At 41.7% G+C, this 22,871-nt stretch overlaps 1 protein-coding gene and 1 pseudogene across 2 annotated transcripts in view; one reads left to right on the top strand and one right to left on the bottom strand.

Moving 5' to 3' along the window:
- Positions 1-22,871, top strand: part of LOC120524051 — a 658,450-nt pseudogene that overhangs the window by 219,526 nt on the left and 416,053 nt on the right.
- Positions 1,072-22,871, bottom strand: part of LOC120524050 (PHD finger protein 6-like) — a 58,198-nt gene continuing 36,398 nt past the window's right edge. For both annotated transcript variants that reach the window (XM_039745877.1, XM_039745876.1), the window contains exons 7-12: positions 20,044-20,099; positions 12,549-12,619; positions 10,644-10,713; positions 8,566-8,691; positions 4,918-4,989; positions 1,072-1,503 (exon numbers count right to left, since the gene is read on the bottom strand). In XM_039745877.1, the coding sequence (XP_039601811.1) occupies positions 1,397-1,503; positions 4,918-4,989; positions 8,566-8,691; positions 10,644-10,713; positions 12,549-12,619; positions 20,044-20,099 (502 nt within the window). In that variant the 3' untranslated portion in view covers positions 1,072-1,396. The remainder of the gene's footprint in view (positions 1,504-4,917; positions 4,990-8,565; positions 8,692-10,643; positions 10,714-12,548; positions 12,620-20,043; positions 20,100-22,871) is intronic.

Genomic DNA, 22,871 nt, shown 5'->3' on the forward strand with positions numbered 1-22,871 from the left:
GGGATTCATGGGGCAACAGTGACCCCTAGCATCCACTCATTGACAGTAGTGACCTGTCATAGAAAACCCCCATTGAAGAAGATAGCAGTGGTTACCCAGATCTCATTGCTGGTTGTGAAGGGTCCCCATAACAGTTCAATCTTCAAGGCCTCAAAAATTAAGGTCCACCACTGGCTGGTGCAAGTGTCACCTTTACCAGACTATTTAAACCTTGAGATTTTCAAAAACTGACATTTGCTCTCCTGGTCCATTTCTAACTGAATAAATCACAAATTACTTTAAATGCATTCTAAGTAGACAACACGTAACTTTCTATTCAGTAGCCTCTCTCTCCCTCAGGGCCTGGACAGCTTTGTCATGATTGAGGGGAGAAAGAACTTAGGAATTCATCAAGGTATCCGACAGGGTAATATCAGGGTGGAGGTCCACAACCTGAAGTTGGGTGATGCAGCAGGGCACCGATCATAAACATCGAAGTAAATCTACTATAAAATGGATTCAAAAAAAGGAAATCAATTTGTTTGGAGTGGCTTAGAGTTCAGACCTTACCCCAGTCGAGAAGCTCTGGAATGACCCTGAGACATCCTAAGAATATGGATGAGTTGAAGTACAGTAGTTCTGTAAGAAATAATGGTTCAGAGATTCACCTGAATGCTTTGCAGGTCTGATCTGCAGCTCCCAGAAGTACTTATTTGCTAAGGGAGGTTCAACTCGTTATTAAATCCAAGAGTTCACTGACTTTTTCCACAACCCACTCTTAATGGTTGTTGGGTGTGTTCAATAAACATATGAAAGACCAGAATGGATTGTGTGTTAGCGTAAATGTATTGTGTTTGCCTACCCTAATGACTTACATGAAGATCAGATAACAGCTTATGAAAGCTCGATCATTCCAAGAAGTTCATAATTATTTTTTGCCCCTGTACAACTTTCAGACATGAGTTGCTGAAATCTGAGCAGCAGGAAATTAGCAATGCATCCTTTTTTAGGAGTAGCACATGTGCAATGAACTAAGCCAAATACAACCCAACAGAATTGCATGGGAAAGCTAATGAAGTGAAATGCCCCGGGATAAATACATTCCATGAGTTTTTAAGTGTAGCCATTCCAGAGAATCTGATGCATGACCAAAATGGCATTAGGACAACAACAGAGGCAAAAATGGCCCTCCACTACAAAGCAACCACACAAGATGAGGTAAATTACAAAGTCTGTGAAGATGAAAGGCCAACAGAAACGAGATAAAGTAACAGCCAAGAGCCCTCTGATGGTGTAAGAGTGCAGACATACGCCTAGTGGGATAAGGAAAACAGAACACGAAGATGAGAAGTACTGATCGGAATTCCATTACATGTACAATTGTGTGTCTACAACTCCAGCTAGACTAAGGCCGCTGTTAAGTGTGCCATTGGTCCATCTTTGTCTTCACTTCCTGCATTGCAGATTTTGCTTGAGTCAATAGGTTCTGCTGGGCCTGCAGGCTTTCCAGTTTTGCTTCAGTCTCTGTTTGGAGATACAGAAGAAATGAGGAACATCTTGTGAAGAGCAGCACATTAGGGAAACTTTAGGGGGAAAAAAAAATCAAACAAAGATTTCAGCCGACTTCAGAGTTGCCATTCAAGAAAGATTGTAACTTGGTGCAGAAAAATTATCATAAGAGTTGAGCACGTATCATGGAAAGCAATAGGTGCTTTGTAGGAGATCATAAAACACACAAAGTAAAAGAGAACAGAGGATTAAGATGAATAAATTGGATATGATATTTATAATTTGAAGCTTAGGAAAAAAGGATTACTTCCAACGTTGAGCAGAAATTCTTTGTCATGTGAGTTGAGTGGGTTGCATGGAATGCAATTCTTAATGATCCCTTGCTGCCCAAATCCTTTATCTGCTATAAGAGTTTTGGGGTACATCTAAGTCAATTCTGCAATTTTGCAAGAGAGCCAGATGAGAACAGGCCACTCAGCCTAACAAAACTCACCAGTTCTATCTTCTTAATTTCTCCAAAATAACATCAAGTCAAGATTTAAAGGTCCCTATAAAACTCTAACATCTATCACACTACTTTCTCACTTATTCCATGTGTCTGTGGTTCTCTGTGTGAAGCAAAACTTCCTAATTGTGCGAAATGTATCCATAACAAGTTACCAGCTGTGTCCCCGTGTTCTTTAAAGTCACAGTCTTGATCCATTGGATTAATTCTCTTCATAATTTTAAACACCTCAATCAAGTGTCCTCTTAATCTTCTTTTGCCTAAATTAGAAAGGCTTAGCTCTTTTAATCATCCCCTATAGCCCTAGAATACAGAACGCTTTTATGTCCTTTTTTGTAGCCTGGAGACCAAAACTGCACACAGGACTCCAGATGAGGCCTCACCAGTGTGTTATAAAGCTTGAGCAGAACCTCCTGTGACTGCACACATCAGGGCTCTATATAACCTGACATTCTCTTAGCCTTCTTAATGGCTTCTGAACACTGTCAGGAAGTTTAGAGTCCACTATGACTCCTAAATCCTTCTCATAAGGTGTACTTTCAATTTTCGGACCTCCCATTGTGTATTCAAAAGTAACATTGTTACTTACGTAACACATTACATTTACTGACTTTAAATTTCATCTGCCATTCTAGATCAGGGATGCCCACACTTTTTCGGAAGGCGAGCTACTTTTAAAATGACCAGGTAGAAATGACCTACCTACACTAAAAATCTATATATATAATTCACTAAGGCAAGACAACCATGGAAAGCACGCCGGAAGGGGCGTGGATTCACTAAGCCGCCGACAAGTAAGACACCTATGGCGCATGCAGGAAGGAGCCACGCCCACTAACTCCAAGACCATTGGATACGACGACAACTCACAGAGCCACGCCCACCAACTCGGATGCGACAACACAGAAAAACCGGCATCATTTATATTCGTCTGTTGTAGAGGTCACATGCAGCTCCGACCCACGTTGACTGTTAATAGAGGCATGTTTCTCCTGGAGGCGAATCGCCATATGCAGCGTGTAAAACTGTTTGTGAGAGGTATCCCATGGGATCCTTAAAACATTCCTTTACAACTGAGGTTAAAACGCAATGAAGTGAGCAGTCTGTAAAAAACGAGTTTTCGGTTACGACGCATGATCGCATGCACCATAGCAAACTGTTTTACACGCTACATACAGCAATTCGCATCTGCGACAAACATGCCTCTTCTTAGATGCTCCTGCACTTTGTACACACCCCCCTCCCACCTCACTACTACCGTGGTCGGGTGTCTTGGTGGATTATATATAGAAAGGCAGCCAAAACCGCACAGAGCAATGAAAAGTCTACGTGAGTCACAGGTGCATCTGGACTGTACAAAGATGATGACTAGAGTGACGACTTGGAGGTGGGCACATGAGCAGGCAGTGCATACTGAACGAGAAATCAGCAGACTAGCATGACGGAGGGAGCGGAGTGGACGTCCTTCTCCTCTCATCCCGTTCCTCTATCCACGCCTGAGCGCCGCACGGACGATTGTGTGTTGGTTCGTTCCGTGCATTGGTTAAAACCCAATGAAGGAGGCAGTCTTTAAAAACCAATAAGCACTGTGCCTCTGTTTCATTACCGTCTCACCTGCTTCACCAATGCAGGCCCTGTAACAGTCGAGACGCTCTCTCGGCAGCTGACCTTCTCTGTGCCTGACCGGCTCACACAGAGGAACCACATGACCAGGCGGGGTGTATGCTTCGAGAACGAGGGTGGACGCGACAGGACTACCTAAGAAGAGGCATGTTTGTCACGGATGTAAATCGCTGTATGCAGCGTGTAAAACAATTTGTCGCGAATGTGAATTGCTGTATGCAGCGTGTAAAACGCTGTATTGTATGTTGCCCTCTCCAGAGTTGGATCTTTTCATTCACCTACAGTCATATACACAGTGAAGTGAGCAGTCTTTAAAAACCGAGTTTTCGGTTACAACTCTGTAAACTGTTTTACACGCTACATACAGCAATTCGCATTTGCAACAAACATGCGTCTTCTTAGATACTCCTGCACTTTGTACACACCCCCCTCCCACCGTGGTCGGGTGTCTTGGTGGATTATATATAGAAAAGCAGCCAAAACCACACAGAGCAATGAAACGTCTACGTGAGTCACAGATGCGTCTGGACTGTACAAAGACGACAACGACTTGAGTGGCGAGTTGGAGGTGGGCACATGAGCAGGCAGTGTATACTGGACGAGAAATCAGCAGACTAGCATGACGGAGGGAGCGAGTGGACGTCCTTCTCCTCTCCTCCCGTTCCACCTTCTGCGCCGCTCAGCGCTGCACAGACGATTGTGTGTTGGTTCGTTCCGTGCATTGTTACAATGTTGCTTTTCTTGCTGATTTATTACATTACCGATTTTTTAAAAATTATTAAAAACCGGCCTGATTATGCGGCATATGGTACGCTGGGTTGGGTATATATATATATATATATATATATACTGTATATATATATATATATATATATATATATACTGTATATTTACACACACACACATAGCATTCGAAGTCTGAATCACAATCTAATTGTATGGGTGGTTACCTACCAGGTAACGCGTGTGGCTGGTCTGCAAGTCGGCAAACATCCGCCACGGGTGCCCTCTCAGTTGTGAGAAGCAGATCATAGAATGTCGTAGCTAACTGTCAAATAATGCAGAGTACGCTACACATGTTTCGCCCTATTTTGGGCTCATCAGGCGTACACACTCCACTGCACCCCTCATTGAGGATCGAACCTCGGACGTCAGACAAACGCACTTCAATTGTGACATTGTGAGAAAAAAAATACAAGAGGAGTTTTATTGCTTATATGTGACTTTCACTTAATGTTGAGACGTTTGAACATAAAATATTTTAGAATTAGATGGGTAATTAAGAAGAAATCTGACGCTACCTGCTTCATTTTCCGACATGATCTGCAAAAGAAGACCAGAGGCCATCGTCACTGCAAAGGCAAATTTATAATCTAAGGAAAGAACAAAATACAAATGGTTAAGAGTCAAGTACAACTGACTACGCAAAAAGGAGCTAACTTTAAAAATTCTTGAGGGAAATAAAATCAAGACAATGATATGCTTCCTGGACATTCCAGAAGCTACACGGAAATGCCAGGAAAGATGGCGTGCAACATCTGGAAAGTGTTCACTGCAAACCAAATCTCATCAGTTATTAGAAGATTAATGGTTCAAAATGCTGAATGATCAGAATTGTATTAAGTAGTGTGGAGCATTATTTAAAAACATTTCAATTGAACAGCTTACGACATGCTTAGTGCAGGGATTGTAACTGTACATTTTATTTGCCATAGGCATCCAAGACATTGGAATTGTAATCTGTACTTATTATCTTGGCAACAATAACAATAATAATAATAATAATAATAATAATAATAATAATAATACATTTTATTTAAATATCACCTTTCCCATGCTAATTTAAAAAGCAGGGTATGCGTAACATTGGGTACAAATATTTCTGCATAGAACACTAAACAGATAAATACAGGAGATGCAAAGCATTAGAATAAAAGACAATAAACCAGAGTAAATTACTAAGTTCATTACTAAAAGAAAATCCTGAAAAAATAACAGAATTTGAGATATAACGCACATGCACACATATTATCCTTAACATCTGGAGAGAAAGGTAAACTGAAAGAGGGGCAGAATGTCAGGTTAAATTAAAAGCCTTCCTGAGCAGATGAGTTTTCAGTTGTTTTTTTAATAATAATAATAATTCTTTCCATTTATATAGTGCTTTTCTCACGACTCAAAGCACTCAGCAATTGAAGGTTAAGGGCCTTGCTCAAGGGCCAAACAGAGGAGAGTCCTTTTTGGCATTTACGGGAGTCAAACTGGTAACCTTAGCCTCAGAGCCACCACTCCGAATGAATGAATGGAGTCAACGGATTTCATTAATTTCGGGAGGTCATTCCAAAGTCTGGGTGCTCTACAGCTGAAGGCCCCATCACTAACAGAGTGCAGGTTAGTGTGGGGCACAACAAGATGGCTACAATCAGAGGACCTTAGTAGACGAACAGAAGCCTAGTGATGGAGAAGGTCACTGATGTAGTCCAGTTCAAGGCCATTTAAAGCTTTATAGGTTAATAATGTAATTTTATATTCAATTCTGTAAGATACAGAAAGCTAGTGAAGGCGAAGCAGGATGGCTATTATAGTACAATATATGTTCGCTGTTACTGGTTTGTGTTAGGACGTGTTAAGATTGGAATGGACACCTGCCAGTATGGAGTTACAGTAATTGATACGGGATGTGATAAAAGCCAGGACAAGTTTTTCAGCATTAGAAAAGGAGAGGAATGAGCGAACACAGGACATGTTATGGAGGTGAAAGTAAGTATGTTTCTTAATGTGGTTTATGTGGGTGGAATAAGAAAGGGGGAATTAAAAATGACACCAAGATTCCTTTTCATTAAGGGCTTTTAAAGGCAGTGATCAGCATGAGCGCAAGTGTGTGCAGAAAGAACGAGTCCAGCTAAGGGCAGCAAAGGAGCAGTACAGGAGAAAGCTGGAGCAGAAATTGAAAAATAACAGCATGAAGGAAGTGTGGGATGGGATGAAGAAGCTCGAAGCGGGGTGCCACCATCGAGAGAGACGTGGAGAGAACAAACCAAATGAACAACTTCTTTAAAAGGTTTGATCACCCTAACCCACTTTCACCTCGGAGTACTGCACCCTCCACCCATTCTTCTGCTGATAGCAACATAGGAGAGACATCCCCACCCACAATTACAGCAGCCCAGGTAAGCAGGGAGCTGAGGAGACTGTGTGCCAGCAAAGCAGTGGGTCCAGATGGAGTATCACCACAACAGCTGAAGGCCTGTGCGTTGGAGCTGAGGAGTCCTCTACAACACATCTTCAACCTGAGCCTGGAACAGGGGAGAGTCCCGATGCTTTGGAAAACAATTTGTATCACTCCAGTCCCAAAGGTATCATGTCCTAGTGAGCTGAACGACTTCTGGCCTGTCGCTCTGACATCACAGGTGATGAAGACCACGGAGTGGTCTGCTACTTCAGCACTTGAGGCCACGGGTCCGTCATGCCCTCGACCCTCTGCAGTTGGCATACCAGGAGAAGGTGTTAGAGGAGGATGTCATCATCTATATGCTACACCGATCCCTCTCCCATTTGGACAGAGGCAGTGGTGCTGTAAGATTTATGTTTCTGGACTTCTCTAGTGCCTTCAACACCATCCAACCTCTGCTCCTTAGTGACAAGCTGACAGAGATGGGAGTAGATTCATACCTGGTGCCATGGATCGTGGACTATCTTACAGACAGACCACAGTATGTGCGTCTCGGGAACTGCAGGTCTGAGATTGTGGTCAGCAGCACAGGAGAGCCGCAGGGGTCTGTACTTTCCCCGGTCCTGTTCAGCCAACTTACATCGGACTTCCAATACAACTCGGAGTCCTGCCACATGCAAAAGTTCACTGACGACACTGCTATCATGGGCTGCATCAGGAGTGGGCAGGAGGAGGAGTATAGGAACCTAATCAAGGAATTTGTTAAATAGTGCGACTCAAACCACTTACATCTGAACACAAGCAAAACCAAGGAGCTGGTGGTGGACTTTAGGAGGACCAGGCCCCTCATGGACCCCGTGATCATCAGAGGTGACTGATTGTGTGCAGAGGGTGCAGACCTCTAAATACCTGGGAGTGTAGCTGGATGATAAATTGGACTGGACTACCAATACCAATGCTCTGTGCAAGAAAGGACAGAGCCGACTATACTTCCATAGAAGGCTGGCGTCCTCCAACATCTGCAATAAGATGCTGCAGATGTTCTACCAGACGATTGTGGCAAGAGACTTCTTCACAGTGGTGTGCTGGGGAGGCAGCATAAAGAAGAGGGACGCCTCACGCCTGGACAAACTGGTGAGAAAGGCAGGCTCTATTGTAGGCACAGAGCTGGACAGTTTGACATCCATGGCAGAGCGACGGGCGCTGAGCAGACTCCTGTCAATCACTGAGAATCCACTGCATCCACTGAACAGGATCATCTCCAGACAGAGGAGCAGCTTCAGCGACAGACTGCTGTCACCGTCCTTCTCCCCTGACAGACTGAGGAGACCCCACACTATGCGACTCTTCAGTTTCACCAGGGGATGTAAACATTAACATTATACAAGATTATAGACTGTTACACCTGCCTTGCACTCTGCAAAATCATATATACAGTACCAAACAGACTATAAAATTGTTATATATTCTTATCTTCTGTATACATCTAAATACAACCAATCCCTCAGGGGACAACAACAGGAACACTTTATTTAACAAAACTGAAACAACTGCAAACACTTATATCTTATGCTTATATGTTTCTCACACACTGGTCTCTCTATCGCTCATTCCATGCGCACTGTTTGCTCTAAACTCCACACCCCCTTTTTATATTACACATGCGCACACAACCATACCCTTTACCATGCAAAGAATAACAGGATACCCTTTGACATTTACAAATCAAGATGAATACATAACACTACGGTACATAACAAAAATCATCATCACTTACCATTGTCACTGGCACTGTGATTAGTAATTTTCATGGAAACATTTGTCAGCTCATCTTTGATTTTGGAAAAGATCTTCTCCACACATCCAGTTTTGTTGCACAGCTGCCAGAATTCTGCTTCGTTTCCTGCACAGAAATAAAAAGCTAAGTGACAGAGAAATCAACAGTGGCATGAAGTAGAGAGAACTTTATTAATTCCTGGGCGGAATTTGGATAGATAGATAGATAGATAGATAGATAGATAGATAGATAGATAGATAGATAGATAGATAGATAGATAGATAGATAGATAGATAGATAGATAGATAGATAGATAGATAGATAGATAGAGTGAAAGGCACTTCCCTAGAGGGACCCACTGCAGTTTGCCTATCAGACAAAGACTGGAGTGGTTGATGTAATTATCTGTCTGCTCCACAAGGCTTATTCTCACCTGGACAAGCTGGCACCACTGTGAGGATGATGTTTTTTGATTTCTCCAGTGCCTTCATTACCATCCACCAATCCCTGTTAAGGGGTAAAGTCAGACATATACAGGGGGATGACCCTGTGGTGTCCTGGATAATGAACTGTCTGTCAGGAAGACCGCATTTTGTGAGACCCAAGGACTGCTGTGTCTGATACAGATGTGAGCAACAATGGAGCACCACAAGGAAACAGGCCTGTCTCCTTTTCTCTTCACTCTGTACACCTTAGATTACAAATATAACAGGAGGTCATGTCACTTGCAGAAATTCTCAGATGATTCTGCACTTATGGGGTGTATTGATAAGGGGGGAGAGACAGAAGAGAGGAGTCATGGGAGAGAACTTTGTTTCATGATGCAAAGAGAATTGTCTGCATATTAACATCAGTAAAACCAAGGAACGGTTTAATGACTTGTACCGCACCAAACAGCCCTTATGTCTGGTTATTATTCAACGAGTGGATGTAGAGGTGGTCTACTCCTACAAGTACTAAGGGGTCCACATTAGTGACAGATTTGACCAGTCTCAGATCACAGAGGAACTAACGAAGAAAAAGCAGAGCAGGTTCTCCTTCCTTAGGGGATTGCATTCCTTTAATGAGGTTAGTGACATCCTACATGTGTTCTACAACTCTGTGATGACCAGTGCAGTTTTCTATGCTTTGGTGTGCTGGGCTGGTAACCTCACTTCAAGAGATGCCCACCGAATCAACAATCTAAATAAAAGGGCAGACTCAGTTATCGGACACACTCTGGTACACCTAGAGGTCATAGTGAAGAAGAGAATGAAAACAAAACTGAGTGCCATTATGAACAATGCCGCACATCCTCTCTCTCACACACCAACACTGATGACTTTCAGCCAATTAATTATTCAGCAGAAGTGCATCAAGAAACACGACTGGGGGTCCTTTATGCCAACACCAATAAGCTTGTATAATGGCACCCTTGGTGGGATTCCCAAGTCAAATGTTTTTGTATGTTTCTTTCTAAATTTATATTCCTTTTTAGTCATTGGTGTGTGTTCAGACCATAGAGTATGCGTATATATACTTATTTATCTACCTATTTATTTATGTATTTTTTGATTGAAAATGCTACTGTAAAAAGTCAAATTTCCCCCTGGAAACAAATACAGTTCTGTCTATCTATCATATAGTGTCTTTCATATTTATCTACTGTACTTATCTAAACTGAAACCTCTCATATAGATATTGTTAATTGTTTTATATGATGGCATAATACCAGTAATAACATCTTCAGCTAAAAACTGTACAACATGTAAGAAATGACACACGTTCATCATTAAATTCCTTAACATACAGTATATTACAAGTGTGCCACCATGCCAATGTATAAATGACCTGATCAGATTCAGTCAGACTGAGTTTAGAATGCCATTAACTTCACATTGTTTTCTTTTTTTCCCTACATTACCACCCATTAATACCCATATGGATTATTAACGGCATTGTAGATGATGTCAAACATTCTTAAAACTTTATTTAAATTCAAAAATTGTATTTTTTGATTTTTGAGGTTAAATTTCTTGTATCATTGGTTACAAAATATTTAACAAAATAAAAGGGTAAGAAGGAATCAACTTGTTTACCTGGTGAGCACTGGGGCTTTGACAACATTGGGTCCAAGGAACTTTCAGATTTGTCTTCATCTTCATCATTCTCTCAGTTCATAAAAAAAAAAATCCAAAGAATTGATTATTCATAAAACCCTTAAGAATTCACTTGTGCAGCTTTCCTTTGTAGAAGTGCAGTGAAGGAGCATGGGAATGGCTGAGAGTGTGAACAACAAGCATGCTGCTAAATAGCAAGATGCAATGAAGATGCATGGTGGATGGAGACTGCGCAGGCCAAACACTGCTTTCTGAAGAGTAGAAAAGAGTTATTCAGGTAACAATGTGTAGGTCACGACTGATCTGCGAAATCAATGTGGACTGTGGGGGGCATCCTTCACATCTTCTATAACTTTATGATGGCCAAGGAGATTTTCTACGCTGTGGTGTGCTGGGCTATTAACATCACTTCAAAAGAGGCCCACCGAATCAACAAGCTAATTTGAAGGACAAGCTCAGTTCTGTGACACATTCTGGACCACCTAGAGGTCATAGTGTAGGGGAGAATTAAAACAAAACTGAAGGCCATTAAGGTGGCACGGTGGCACAGTTGTAGCGCTGCTGCCTTGCAGTAAGGAGACCTGGGTTCGCTTCCTGGGTCCTCCCTGCGTGGGTTTCCTCCGGGGTGCTCCGGTTTCCTCCCACGGTCCAAAGACATCCAGGATAGGTGTATTGGTGATTCTTAATTGTCTCTACTGTGTGTGGTGTGCTGTGTGTGTGTCCGGGGTGTGATCCTGCCTTGCGCCCTGTGTTGGCTGGGATTGGCTCCAGCAGACGCCCGTGATCCTGTGTTATAATATAGCGGGTTGGATAATGGATGGATGGAAGGATGGATAATAATAATGTCCACAATATGTACATAAAGGGTTGCCACTTGTGTCTCTGAAGGCACACCTTAATTAAAGTAAACCTGAGGGCTACAGGTCATCAAGCTCTGGCTATTCGGATTTGGCACCATTTATGAAAGTAAAAGTGTACATGCTCTGCACACCAAGGGGCATGCACTCCTTATAGTCTACAGTATATGCACAAAGTGGAGCCGTTACTGCTATTGAAGGTACACGTGCTTCAGACACAGTGGGTGACCAATGCCCACCTAGGGTCAGGGAAGTAGAATAATAATGCCCGGTTTATGTACACAAAGGGGTCCCACTTGTGTTTGTGTTTCTCTTTCTGAAGGTAAGTGTTAATGAAAGTAAACCCCAGGAGATGGTCATTGAACTTTTATGATATTGAGTGGGTACCACTAGCTGCTGGGCGCTGTTTACAAAAGTGGAAGTGTGTACACACCATACACCAAACGTCGCGTGCCAACATAAAAATCCTCAGTATATGCACATAGGGGCACTGTTTCTGTTATTTAAGGACACTCTAGATACCAAGGGAGACAACCCCATCTACCCACCAACAAGGGGCAATGCCCATCAACCCCATGTAGGGCTACAAATGGGCTTCAACTGGCACAGATTCTTACCCGTAGTAATTAAATGCATCAAATAAAACTATATTATTATATATGGAGAAACAAAAAAATCAATAATAATCATAATACATTTTATTTATATACCATTTTTCCCATGCATCTGTACAGTACATCATTAGCTACTATATATCTACTGTAGAAACAAAACAAAACAGGATTATAAACATAAATTCTGTATGCTTCCTTCATACTGTATATACTCTATATATCTTTTCTTTTTTTTTATTATTCAGTACAATGCTAAACTGGAGTATTAATTCACGTTGAATCTTGTGAAATCAAATTACCACAGCATGTCATGTAACACGTTATCTTTGCTGCGATAGGAATAAGGCTAAAGCTGTTAAATTCCTGGACATCATTCTGACAACTTGAATAAGAATCAATTATTGTATACGTACCTTTGACATAATGCAATCTAAAGTGTGATCAGAAGAGGCACTGTCATCTGACAACTGAACAGTTTCACTGTCTATAAGTAAAACAAATACAAAAAATATCAAAAGTCATACTTGTTCGATGCAGCAGTTCATCAACAAGTTACAAAGGCACATTAAAAATCTATAAATCTAAGCAAAGCAAATCAGTGGAGCAGACAGTTAACACCTCCACATTATCTTCAGTTTCCTTTGAGTAGCCCCCTGTCCCGCAGTCTCCCATCAGAGCTTTTTTGGGAATAACAATGGATCTCTCATTCTCTTGCAAACATCTCTTACAAATATCTGTAAAACTCTCCTATTCTGTATACTGTAAATAACATGCTTTAGAAAGACATTATGAAATCAAGACTATTACTAATCTGCTTACTAATTTCCATAAGCCACCTGACCTTCCTACACTTTTCTTTCCTTTTGCGGTATCTCTACTACCACTTCAGCCAACAGATCTAACTACATATTAGACCCACATAGGGTATCAAGCTCCTACCCCAAAAAATGCCCTTAAAATAGTATTTAGTTGTTCATTTAAAATGATCTGAAAACAAATGCTTTTTCAAGAGTGTGCAATGCCATTTTTATGTGAAATGAACCACCTAGTATGATAAAAGCTAAGTTGCACAGACGTCATTTAGGGAATGTGTGCAGTTTTTACACACCTTTTGTCTCTTTCTTTTTCTAATTAGATCTAAATTAATACTTATAGCATATGAGCTTCTATCCACAACAGGGGTTCCCAACCTGGGGTGTGAGATGGCATATCAGAGATGTGACAAAGAGGCAGGGATTCACCAAAATTGAGTGATGTGCATTGTCTGACTTTATCATGTGTGGTATAGCGGGTTCGCAGCTTCAAAAATATATGGCTAGTTTTAAATCCATAAAGCTATGTCAGTCTCTGTGGGCGCGATTGCACGACCGCGGGGAGTTAATGGGGTAATTGGGGAGAGTTGCACCTGCACGTGAGGGTGCAGTCATTCTCAATTGCTTTCATTGGTTTCCTGCGGCGTGTGATTTAGGGCGCTGCGGTCATGGAGACGGGGATATATACGGGCCGGCAAAAGGGAGATGGAGGGAAAGAAAAGGACAAGGGAGAAAAGAAAAGAAAAGATGTGAAAGGCAGTGTGATAAAGGCACTATATAGCACCTGACCCGGCACAGACTGACGCAGAGGCATGTGTAAAAATCACACAGGCTTTAATTTTTCTTCACTCGTGGGTGCACGTCTTCCCTGTGACCCACAGGCAATACACAGTCCCAAAAGCATTTTAAGCACACCAACAACAACTCTCCACCTTGCACCACCACTCCTCTCAGGCAACCTCGTCCTCTTCCTCCCGATTCTGGCCCCTTAGAGGTGGAGGCTAGCCCGTTTTATAGTTCAACCCGGGCTGATGATTCGTCCAGCCGAGTTCTTGAGTCTCGGCAGCACCCCCTAGCGGCCACCCCATCTACCAACCAGGCTGTGGAGGACTCCATGTCCCATGGAGCCAAGTGGGAGACTGGGAAATGAACATCGGTCAAGGAGGTTGCCACCAAGTGTCCCGGGGGAGGTATTGAGCTGTCCATGGTGGCTCCCCCGGAACACATGCCGCAGGGTATCCTGGCCGGGCATGAGACCCAGCTGTCCATCATAGCAGTCTTGGAGGGACAATCTGACCACCTGTATGGAGGAGGCAGTACGAGCGTTTATTGTGACACTCTAGGGGCTAGTTCACCCCACTGAATATTCAGGTGGAGTGGGGCAAGCAAGTCAGGTGCCTTCCCAAGGCTTCCAAGGTGCAACCAAGTGAGCATGAAGGAAGATGGGAGGAGTGCCAAACTCGGACAGTCTGGCTGTGAGGTCTAGAGGTAGCCATGATGGGCGTTGGCAGAAAGAAGTTTGTGGCTGCTGAGTCTCTGCTGGCTATGCGAGCAATGGGTGAGCCAGGGAGAAAGAGAAGGTGTCCTGAGATCGTGAGGAGAGAGGCTGCATTGTAACTTCTGATTTTTAACGGATTTATTTATTGAATTTTATCCCCATGTTTCACTGGGTTTTTATGGATTTATGTACTGTTTTTTAGAACACTGCACAATGGACACTTTTGGTTTTACTTTTGTTTTTGCCTGTTTTGTAATAAAAGCACTATGGCACTTTTTCTACCATCCCCTGGCGTCATGTGTGAATCGTCCTCATTTGTCAGCTCATCTTGGTCATAACCATTGATGCTGTTGGTTCAGCAGGATCCCAATTGGGAAGAGGGAGTCTTGTAGTGTGCCATCATTTGTAGTATTAGTGTTCCTGTTGTATAAGATGAAAAGAATGAAGTAGTGTGAGCAGAATTCTTAATGAGCCTCAGAAATACTTTATGCTTACTTGTGGCTTCCTTGTTGCAGATGGAGCGTCATAAAGGCGATTAACTTTTTTTAAAACAATTCAATTTAGATGTTGCTACGGTGTGTAGAAAAGGGTGAGGTGTAGTATTGATTTCTGTGCAAGCCCCGATTGTGAAACACCACTGATATTGAGGTTTGACATTTTTACCAGGGGAGGGCAACACCTGCGGCTTACACTCAGCCCATCTCACTAGCTGGCAGTCCTGGTGGCATCACAGCAATTTCAACTGTGCTGTCTGATTTTATTTTATTTTATTAAATTTTATTTATTTTATTAAATCTACAGATTTTATGTTTTTATATTTATTTTTTCTCCAGCCGTTTGGAGTTTTTTTTGTTTTTTCTGTCCCCCCGGCCATTGAACCTTACTCTTATTCGATGTTAATTAATGTTGACTTATTTTATTTTCTTATTGTGTCTTTTATTTTTCTATTCTTTATTATGTAAAGCACTTTGAGCTACTGTTTGTATGAAAATGTGCTATAGAAATAAATATTGTTGTTGTTGTTGAATGGCAGTGCAGGTGTTATGGGGGAGAAAGCTTGTTGACTGTACTTAGGGGTGTGCCGGAACCTGCTGCTTCATGGGGGTCTCCAATCCCCAAAACCCCTCAATTGTTGATTGTGTGTCATTTTTTCATGGCCCTTGATGCTTCACGAGATACCCCAACACCTGGATTATCAATTAAGTGCCTTAACACTAAAATTACCAGAGCCAACGAAAAAACTCGTAATTCCGTCCCACCTTAAACTGCTTCTTAAATCCCTTCACACCTCTCCGCAGCGCCTTTGTCTCTAAATGTGCTGATAAAGAGAAGCTAGAGCAGCCGGCTATTCCATCCCCCACCAATTTAGAACGTGCACGAACTTCTCTCAGCTCATGCCTTGATTGAGTATCTGGGAGTGAAGTGGAGTTTTAGAGTGGAAATAATAGATCGTTGTTTGGAACACACGCATTTCATGTCTGTTCCGTTTCTACAGTAATCTGTGTCAACACATTGTTAAAACAGAAACTTTTTTATATTCTAGTAGTAGATGACAAAATGTAGGCATAAACTATATAATGTATGAAGCCTGAAGTCCAAATAGCAAAGAAACATTTTCACAAGAATAACACAATTGCACTTTTATTCAAACATATAACTGCAGAAACAAAAAGCCGCCTTAACATGCGACATTGACACCAGTTTACTGTAACTGACTCCGTGGTTCAATAGATACAGCCCCCGCTTGAATCAAGGGGTCACGGGTTCGATCCTGCGCCCCTCTGTTTTGAGAAGTAAACTGCTCTTAGTCTTACTGTTTTAGAATAAAAGCATACATTTGATTTCAGTCTGTAACAGCCGGTGCAATTTATGATCTTTGTAAAGGTTAGCTTTTTTTTTTTATTCACTTTTCATTCTCTCAGTCGCGTTCAGAATCAATCCATACAACCCCATCTGACACGGCTGTTTTCACTAAAGACGCGCTATAGCTCTGCAGTGTACCACGATGCATACTAACGCTACCAACCCCGCCCCGGTTCTGACACACAAACGCTGGCGAAGCTGCCTTCTCGTATCTCACCGTCACTTGCTTTTCTTTTTATTCAGTTTTATTGAGTGTTCCTGCCAGTCCCGCATGTTGCTGTATGCTTTTCTTTTGTACTCCAGGACATGCAGAGGAAAGAATGGTAAAGACCAGTAACTTCGGCGCTATATGCAATCATCAGACACTCCCCATCTGCCCGTGTCGCTCAAACACAGGAACATATATTGGTGTAAAAGTATAACAAAAGTGCACTTTTATTCAAGTGCACTTTTTCCATCGCCTTTTCCTGTAAGAAGCAGTGTACACACTTCTCTCTATGCTGTGGTTTCTATTACACACCTGAAAGAAAGAGACAATACATGTGAAAATATCCAGCATACAGCAACATGCGGGACTGGCAGGAACACTCAATAAAACTGAATAAAAAGAAAATCAAGTGACGGTGAGATCGAAGAAGGCAGCTTCGCCAGCGCCTGTGTGTCAGAACCGGTGCGTTAGTATGCATCGTGGTACAGCACAGAGCTATAGCGCGTCTGTATTCTGTTTCTTTTGTACTCCAGGGCACGCAGAGGAGAGAATAGTAAAGAGCAGTAAGTTCGCGCTATATGCAATCATCAGACACTCCCCATCTGCCCGTTGTTTTGTTATACTTTTCAATACTTTTATACTGCTCAAACGGGCATGCTCAAAAATACACGTGTAATGCCACGAAAAGTGCACGCAGACACTTCATTTCGCAAACAAAACAAGTGCACTTTTATTCAAAACTACCTGTATAACCGAAGAAAAAGAAAGCAAGTTACAGTAGGCGATTGATACGACATCTTGCATGGTGCAATGCTAAGAAGTGCAGATTTTCATTCCGTGCTATATAAAATCATCACATTCAAATATTAACAGTTCCCACACACCCAAGGACCGTCCTTCCTACATTTACGACACGTGTACTTGTTGCCGTGTACACACCTCTCTGTGCTATGGTTTCTATTACACTGAATGAGCACCTGACACTGTACTTTCTTCCCTGGGGGAAGGTCCCGCATCAGAGAATTTCCAGTTCCTGCATAAATTCACACCCGATCTGACGCTGTTCGTTTTCAAATAATATTGCATTAGTGCGATTATATTTTCACATATATTGTCTCTTTCTTTCAGGTGTGTAATAGAAACCACAGCATAGAGAGAAGTGTGTACACTGCTTCTTACAGGAAAAGGCGATGGAAAAAGTGCACTTGAATAAAAGTGCACTTTTGTTATACTTTTACACCAATATATGTTCCTGTGTTTAAGCGACACGGGCAGATGGGGAGTGTCTGATGATTGCATATAGCGCCGGTTACTGGTCTTTACCATTCTTTCCTCTGCATGTCCTGGAGTACAAAAGAAAAGCATACAGCAACATGGGGACTGGCAGGAACACTCAATAAAACTGAATAAAAAGAAAAGCAAGTGACGGTGAGATACGAAGAAGGCAGCTTCGCCAGCGTTTGTGTGTCAGAACCATGGGTAGCGTTAGTATGCATCGTGGTACACTGCAGAGCTATAGCGCCTTTAGTGAAAACAGCCCTGTCAGATGGGGTTGTATGGATTGATTCTGAAAAGTGAAAAAAAAAAAAAAAAGCTAACCTTTACAAAGATCATAAATTGCACCGGCTGTTACAGACTGAAATCAAATGTATGCTTTTATTCTAAAACAGTAAGACTAAGAGCAGTTTACTTCTCAAAAGGAGGGGCAGGATCGAACCCGTGACCCTTGATTCAAGCGGGGCTGATCTATTGAACCACGGAGTCAGTTACAGTAAACTGGTGTCAATGTCGCATGTTAAGGCGGCTTTTTGTTTCTGCAGTTATATGTTTGAATAAAAGTGCAATTGTGTTATTCTTGTGAAAATGTTTCTTTGCTATTTGGACTTCAGGCTTCATACATTATATAGTTTATGCCTACATTTTGTCATCTACTACTAGAATATAAAAAAAGTTTCTGTTTTAACAATGTGTTGACACAGATTACTGTAGAAACGGAACAGACATGAAATGCGTGTGTTCCAAACAACGATCTATTATATGGCGTTATTTCAGTGCCACTATTCTGAGCACACGTAAAAAAATATTGAGCGCACGTAAAAAAAGATTGCAAGTGCAAGTGTTGCATTTTGAAGAGAAATTTATTTTGAGCGTACAAAAGCTGAATTTGAGTGAACAAAATTCATTGCTGCGTGCAAAATGTATTTCAGTGTTTGCGCTTATCCATATACACACACACAATAGCACCCCCTCTTGCTCAGTTTTTCATTTGCGCTTGCTTTCGCAATGTGTTGCTAGCGCTCACAACATTCTCTGCTGCAAGCGCTCAACTCTCTGTACACCGTTATAAGTGTGCCACAAAACCAACCAATCACAGACTTGGTTTCAAAAATTCTGATTGGCTCTTACGGTCTCCAATCAGCTCGCTAGCTGCTGCATTCCGGAAACAGTCAGTTGGCATGGTTGTATAATGCAACTACATTATACTACACCAACGATAGTCTTAACAAATAATATATTTTAAAATAAAATAATTAAAGATATTATCCGCAAATTGGGGTTTAATTGAGTTTAGCTGGATTTAGCTACATTTCGGACTGTTTCCGGAATGCAGCAGCTAGCGAGCTGATTGGAGACCGTAAGAGCCAATCAGAATTTTTGAAACCAAGTCTGTGATTGGTTGGTTTTGTGGCACACTTATAACGGTGTACAGAGAGTTGAGCGCTTGCAGCAGAGAATTTTGTGAGCGCAAGCAACACATTGCGAGCAAGCGCAAATGAAAAAACTGAGCGAGAGGGGGTGCTATTGTGTGTGTGTATATGGATAAGTGCAAACACTGAAATACATTTTTTGCACGCAGCAATGAATTTTGTTCACTCAAATTCAGCTTTTGTACGCTCAAAATAAATTTCTCCTCAAAATGCAACACTTGCACTTGCAATATTTTTTTACGTGCGCTCAGAATAGTGGCACTGAAATAACGCCATACTATTATTTCACTCTAAAACTCCACTTCACTCCCAGATACTCAATCAAGGCATGAGCTGAGAGAAGTTCGTGCACGTTCTAACTTGGTGGGGGGATGGAATAGCCGGCTGCTCCTAGCTTCTCTTTATCAGCACATTTAGAGAACAAAGGACGCTGGTGGAGAGGTGTGAAGGGATTTAAGAAGCAGTTTAAGGTGGGACGGAATTACGAGTTTTTTCGTAGGCTCTGGTAATTCTAGTGTTAAGCTACACAAGACAATTTATATAGAACATTATTATTGAGATTTATAAAAGTAAATGACTTCATTTATATTAATTTTATGCCTGTATTTTTTGGAGTTCAATTTGTTCACCGGTAGCACTATATGTGGTTCAATTTACGGTTCAAAAATGAGAAGTTTGACTTCATCTTCAGATGTGACATTATTTTGAGGGGATACAAACATAAATCAAACATTTTCCAGGGGTGTGGGGAATAGAAAAAGTTGGGAACCACTGATCTGGAGACTGTGGAAGTTACTAGGAAAGTCAAATATTCCTTACCAGACTGAAACATCTCAGTAGGCTTCTTCCGCTTCCTAGAGTTCATAGTCTGACTCCTTTTAAAGACAAATTATATTATTGTACAAGTTACTTCAATATTTTCTAGATACCAAAACAATACAGGCAAAATGCACACCTTTGAATTTATCCCTCATTATGTTTGAATATAAACACGGCAATGCTCATTTATTTCTTATAATCAAGCCATAAACAATGACTCCCTCAAACAAACAGGGCTTGACCCAACACTAGTCATCCCAACAAACTAAAGGGAACACAATTGTTTGTTCATTCTTTTTTCAAACTTTTTTAAATGTATCTTTTATTAAATATGTAAAACTCTTCATGTTATGTGTTTTGGATGCAGGGTGTGGGTCTGGTTTCAGACTTCTACACATAGTACAAGATATTACACTTCACCAGCAACCACCCATTATCTCATAAACAGAGCTGTGTTAAAACTCTATTCAGAAGAGTTCACACCCATTGTAATACGAAGGAAACAAAAATGAATGAGAGATGCAATCTCTTCCATCTTTTCACTTCAAATGGATACTCAAAAACATTTATTAATCGAAGCCTACACAGAAGATGCCAAAAAACTCAGCAAACAATTGACTTGAATCGGAACCCCCACCCCACCTGGCACTCATCCCCTTTTCATCACATGATGTCTGAAGGTGTTGCACGCATCCTGGCCAAGTCAGGCATCAGAATAGCACACAAACCCACCATCAATCTGCGTACGGTCACTTTAGTGCTAAAAACAAGAAATCGGCAGCAAAAACACGAAACGCAGTGTACAGCATTCCCTGCAGTTCGTGCTCAGTGGTATACATAGGACAAACTTCAAAAAGAATCGCAACACGTATGCAGGAACACCACAACGCCGTCAGAAGAAAGAACTCACTATCATTGATCTATACGCACACTAAATCAACAGGACATACATTTAACTGGGACAATGTACAAGTAAAATTCAAGGCCAGTACAAAAATTGCCAGAGAGCTGACTGAATCCTGGTTATCAAATGAGAACGCCATCAACAGACACTTGGACATAAATCCAGCATATGCAAACTTAAGTAGAACATGGAAAAAGTTTCTGTCTTAGTTATGTGTTCAACATTTCTTACCTCACATCCTACATTTACCCAGATCGCTGTAGACACAGGACATACATGAAATGTATGTATTCCAAATAACAATATATAATTTATACTATACTACTCCAGGCACCTCATACCATGATGAAGAGACTTCAACTGGGAGAACTTCCTTTCCTTCTTGTGGGGGACGGGACAGGGGAGGACAGAAGACTGCTTGTGCTGATCGACGCATTTACAAAACAAAAGATGCTGATGGAGAGGTGTGAAGGAATTTAAGGTGGGCCAGAATTACGACTTTTATTGTAGGCTTTAGGGATTCTGGTGTATTTCTATTTTTTAGTCATTGAGATGTGTGTTCAGATCATAGTGTGTGTTTATATATACTTATTTATCCATTTATGTATGTATGTATTTATTTATTTAAAGAGTTTCTGTAGAATGGCAAATTTCCCCCTGGGGACAAATAAAGTTTTATCTATCTATGTGCTGCTCGGCTGCCTCTGAAACAATAGCTATGGTTACCTATCCTGATCTTCCTCGTGGTTAAGGAGAAAGCGAGCATCTATGTCCTTTAATCTGAGTAGGAATCTCCATACCTCACTGAGCCTGACAAAGACTGCCAGTAAATAAAGAGCTTACTGCTGTGCATTCAGCTTTCAAGGTTACTCGTTGTTTTCTAGTGAGGAGAGCTAACTTGATATACTGTATTGATTCTGAACATTCACTAAATAACTCCGCTGTAGTGCATGTCTGGCTGTGACTGTGTAACAGGGATTCATTTAACTAGTTTCATTTCCTCAAAATCCCTCAATTATTTAATAATATTAAATTTAGTTTATGATAATTTTGTTTTAAATGATATTTAGCCTGTATTTTTGTATACTGCATATATACTCAGCAAAAAAAGAAACATCCCTTTTTCAGGACTGTGTATTTCAACAATAATGTTTTAAAAATCCAAATAACTTTACAGATCTTCATTGTAAAGGGTTTAAACAATGTTTTCCATGCATGTTCAATTAACCATAATCAATTAATTAACATGCACCTGTGAAATGGTCGTTAAGACCTTAACAGCTTACAGAAAGTAGGCATTTAAGGTCAGAGTTCTAAAAACGCAGGACACTAAAGAGACTTGTCTACCGACTGTGAAAAACACCCAAAGAAAGATGCGCAGGGTCCCTGCTCATCTGCGTGAACGTGCATTAGGCATGCTGCAGGGAGGCATGAGGACTGCTGATGTGGCTAGGGCAATAAATTGCCATGTCCGCACTGTGAGACGCCTAAGACAGCGCTACAGGGAGACAGGAAGGACAGCTGATCATCCTCGCAGTGGAAGACCACGTGTAACAACACCTGCACAGGATCGGTACATCCGAATATCACACCTGCGTGACAGGTACAGGATGGCCACAACAACTGCCCGAGTCACACCAGGAACACACAATCCCTCCATCAGTGCTCAGACTGTCCGCAATAGGCTGAGAGAGGCTGGACTGAGGGCTTGTAGGCCTGTTGTAAGGCATGTCCTTACCAGACATCACCAGCAACAACGCCGCCTATGGGCACAAACCCACCTTCGCTGGACTAGACAGGAGTGGCAAAAAGTGCTCTTCACTGATGAGTCATGGTTTAGTCTCACCAGGGGTGATGGACGGATTCGTGTTTATCGTCAAAGGAATTGAGCACGTCTGGGACCTGTTGGATCGCAGGGTGAGGG

Source organism: Polypterus senegalus, chromosome 2, assembly GCF_016835505.1.
Source record: "Polypterus senegalus isolate Bchr_013 chromosome 2, ASM1683550v1, whole genome shotgun sequence".
NCBI classification, from domain to species: domain Eukaryota; kingdom Metazoa; phylum Chordata; class Cladistia; order Polypteriformes; family Polypteridae; genus Polypterus; species Polypterus senegalus.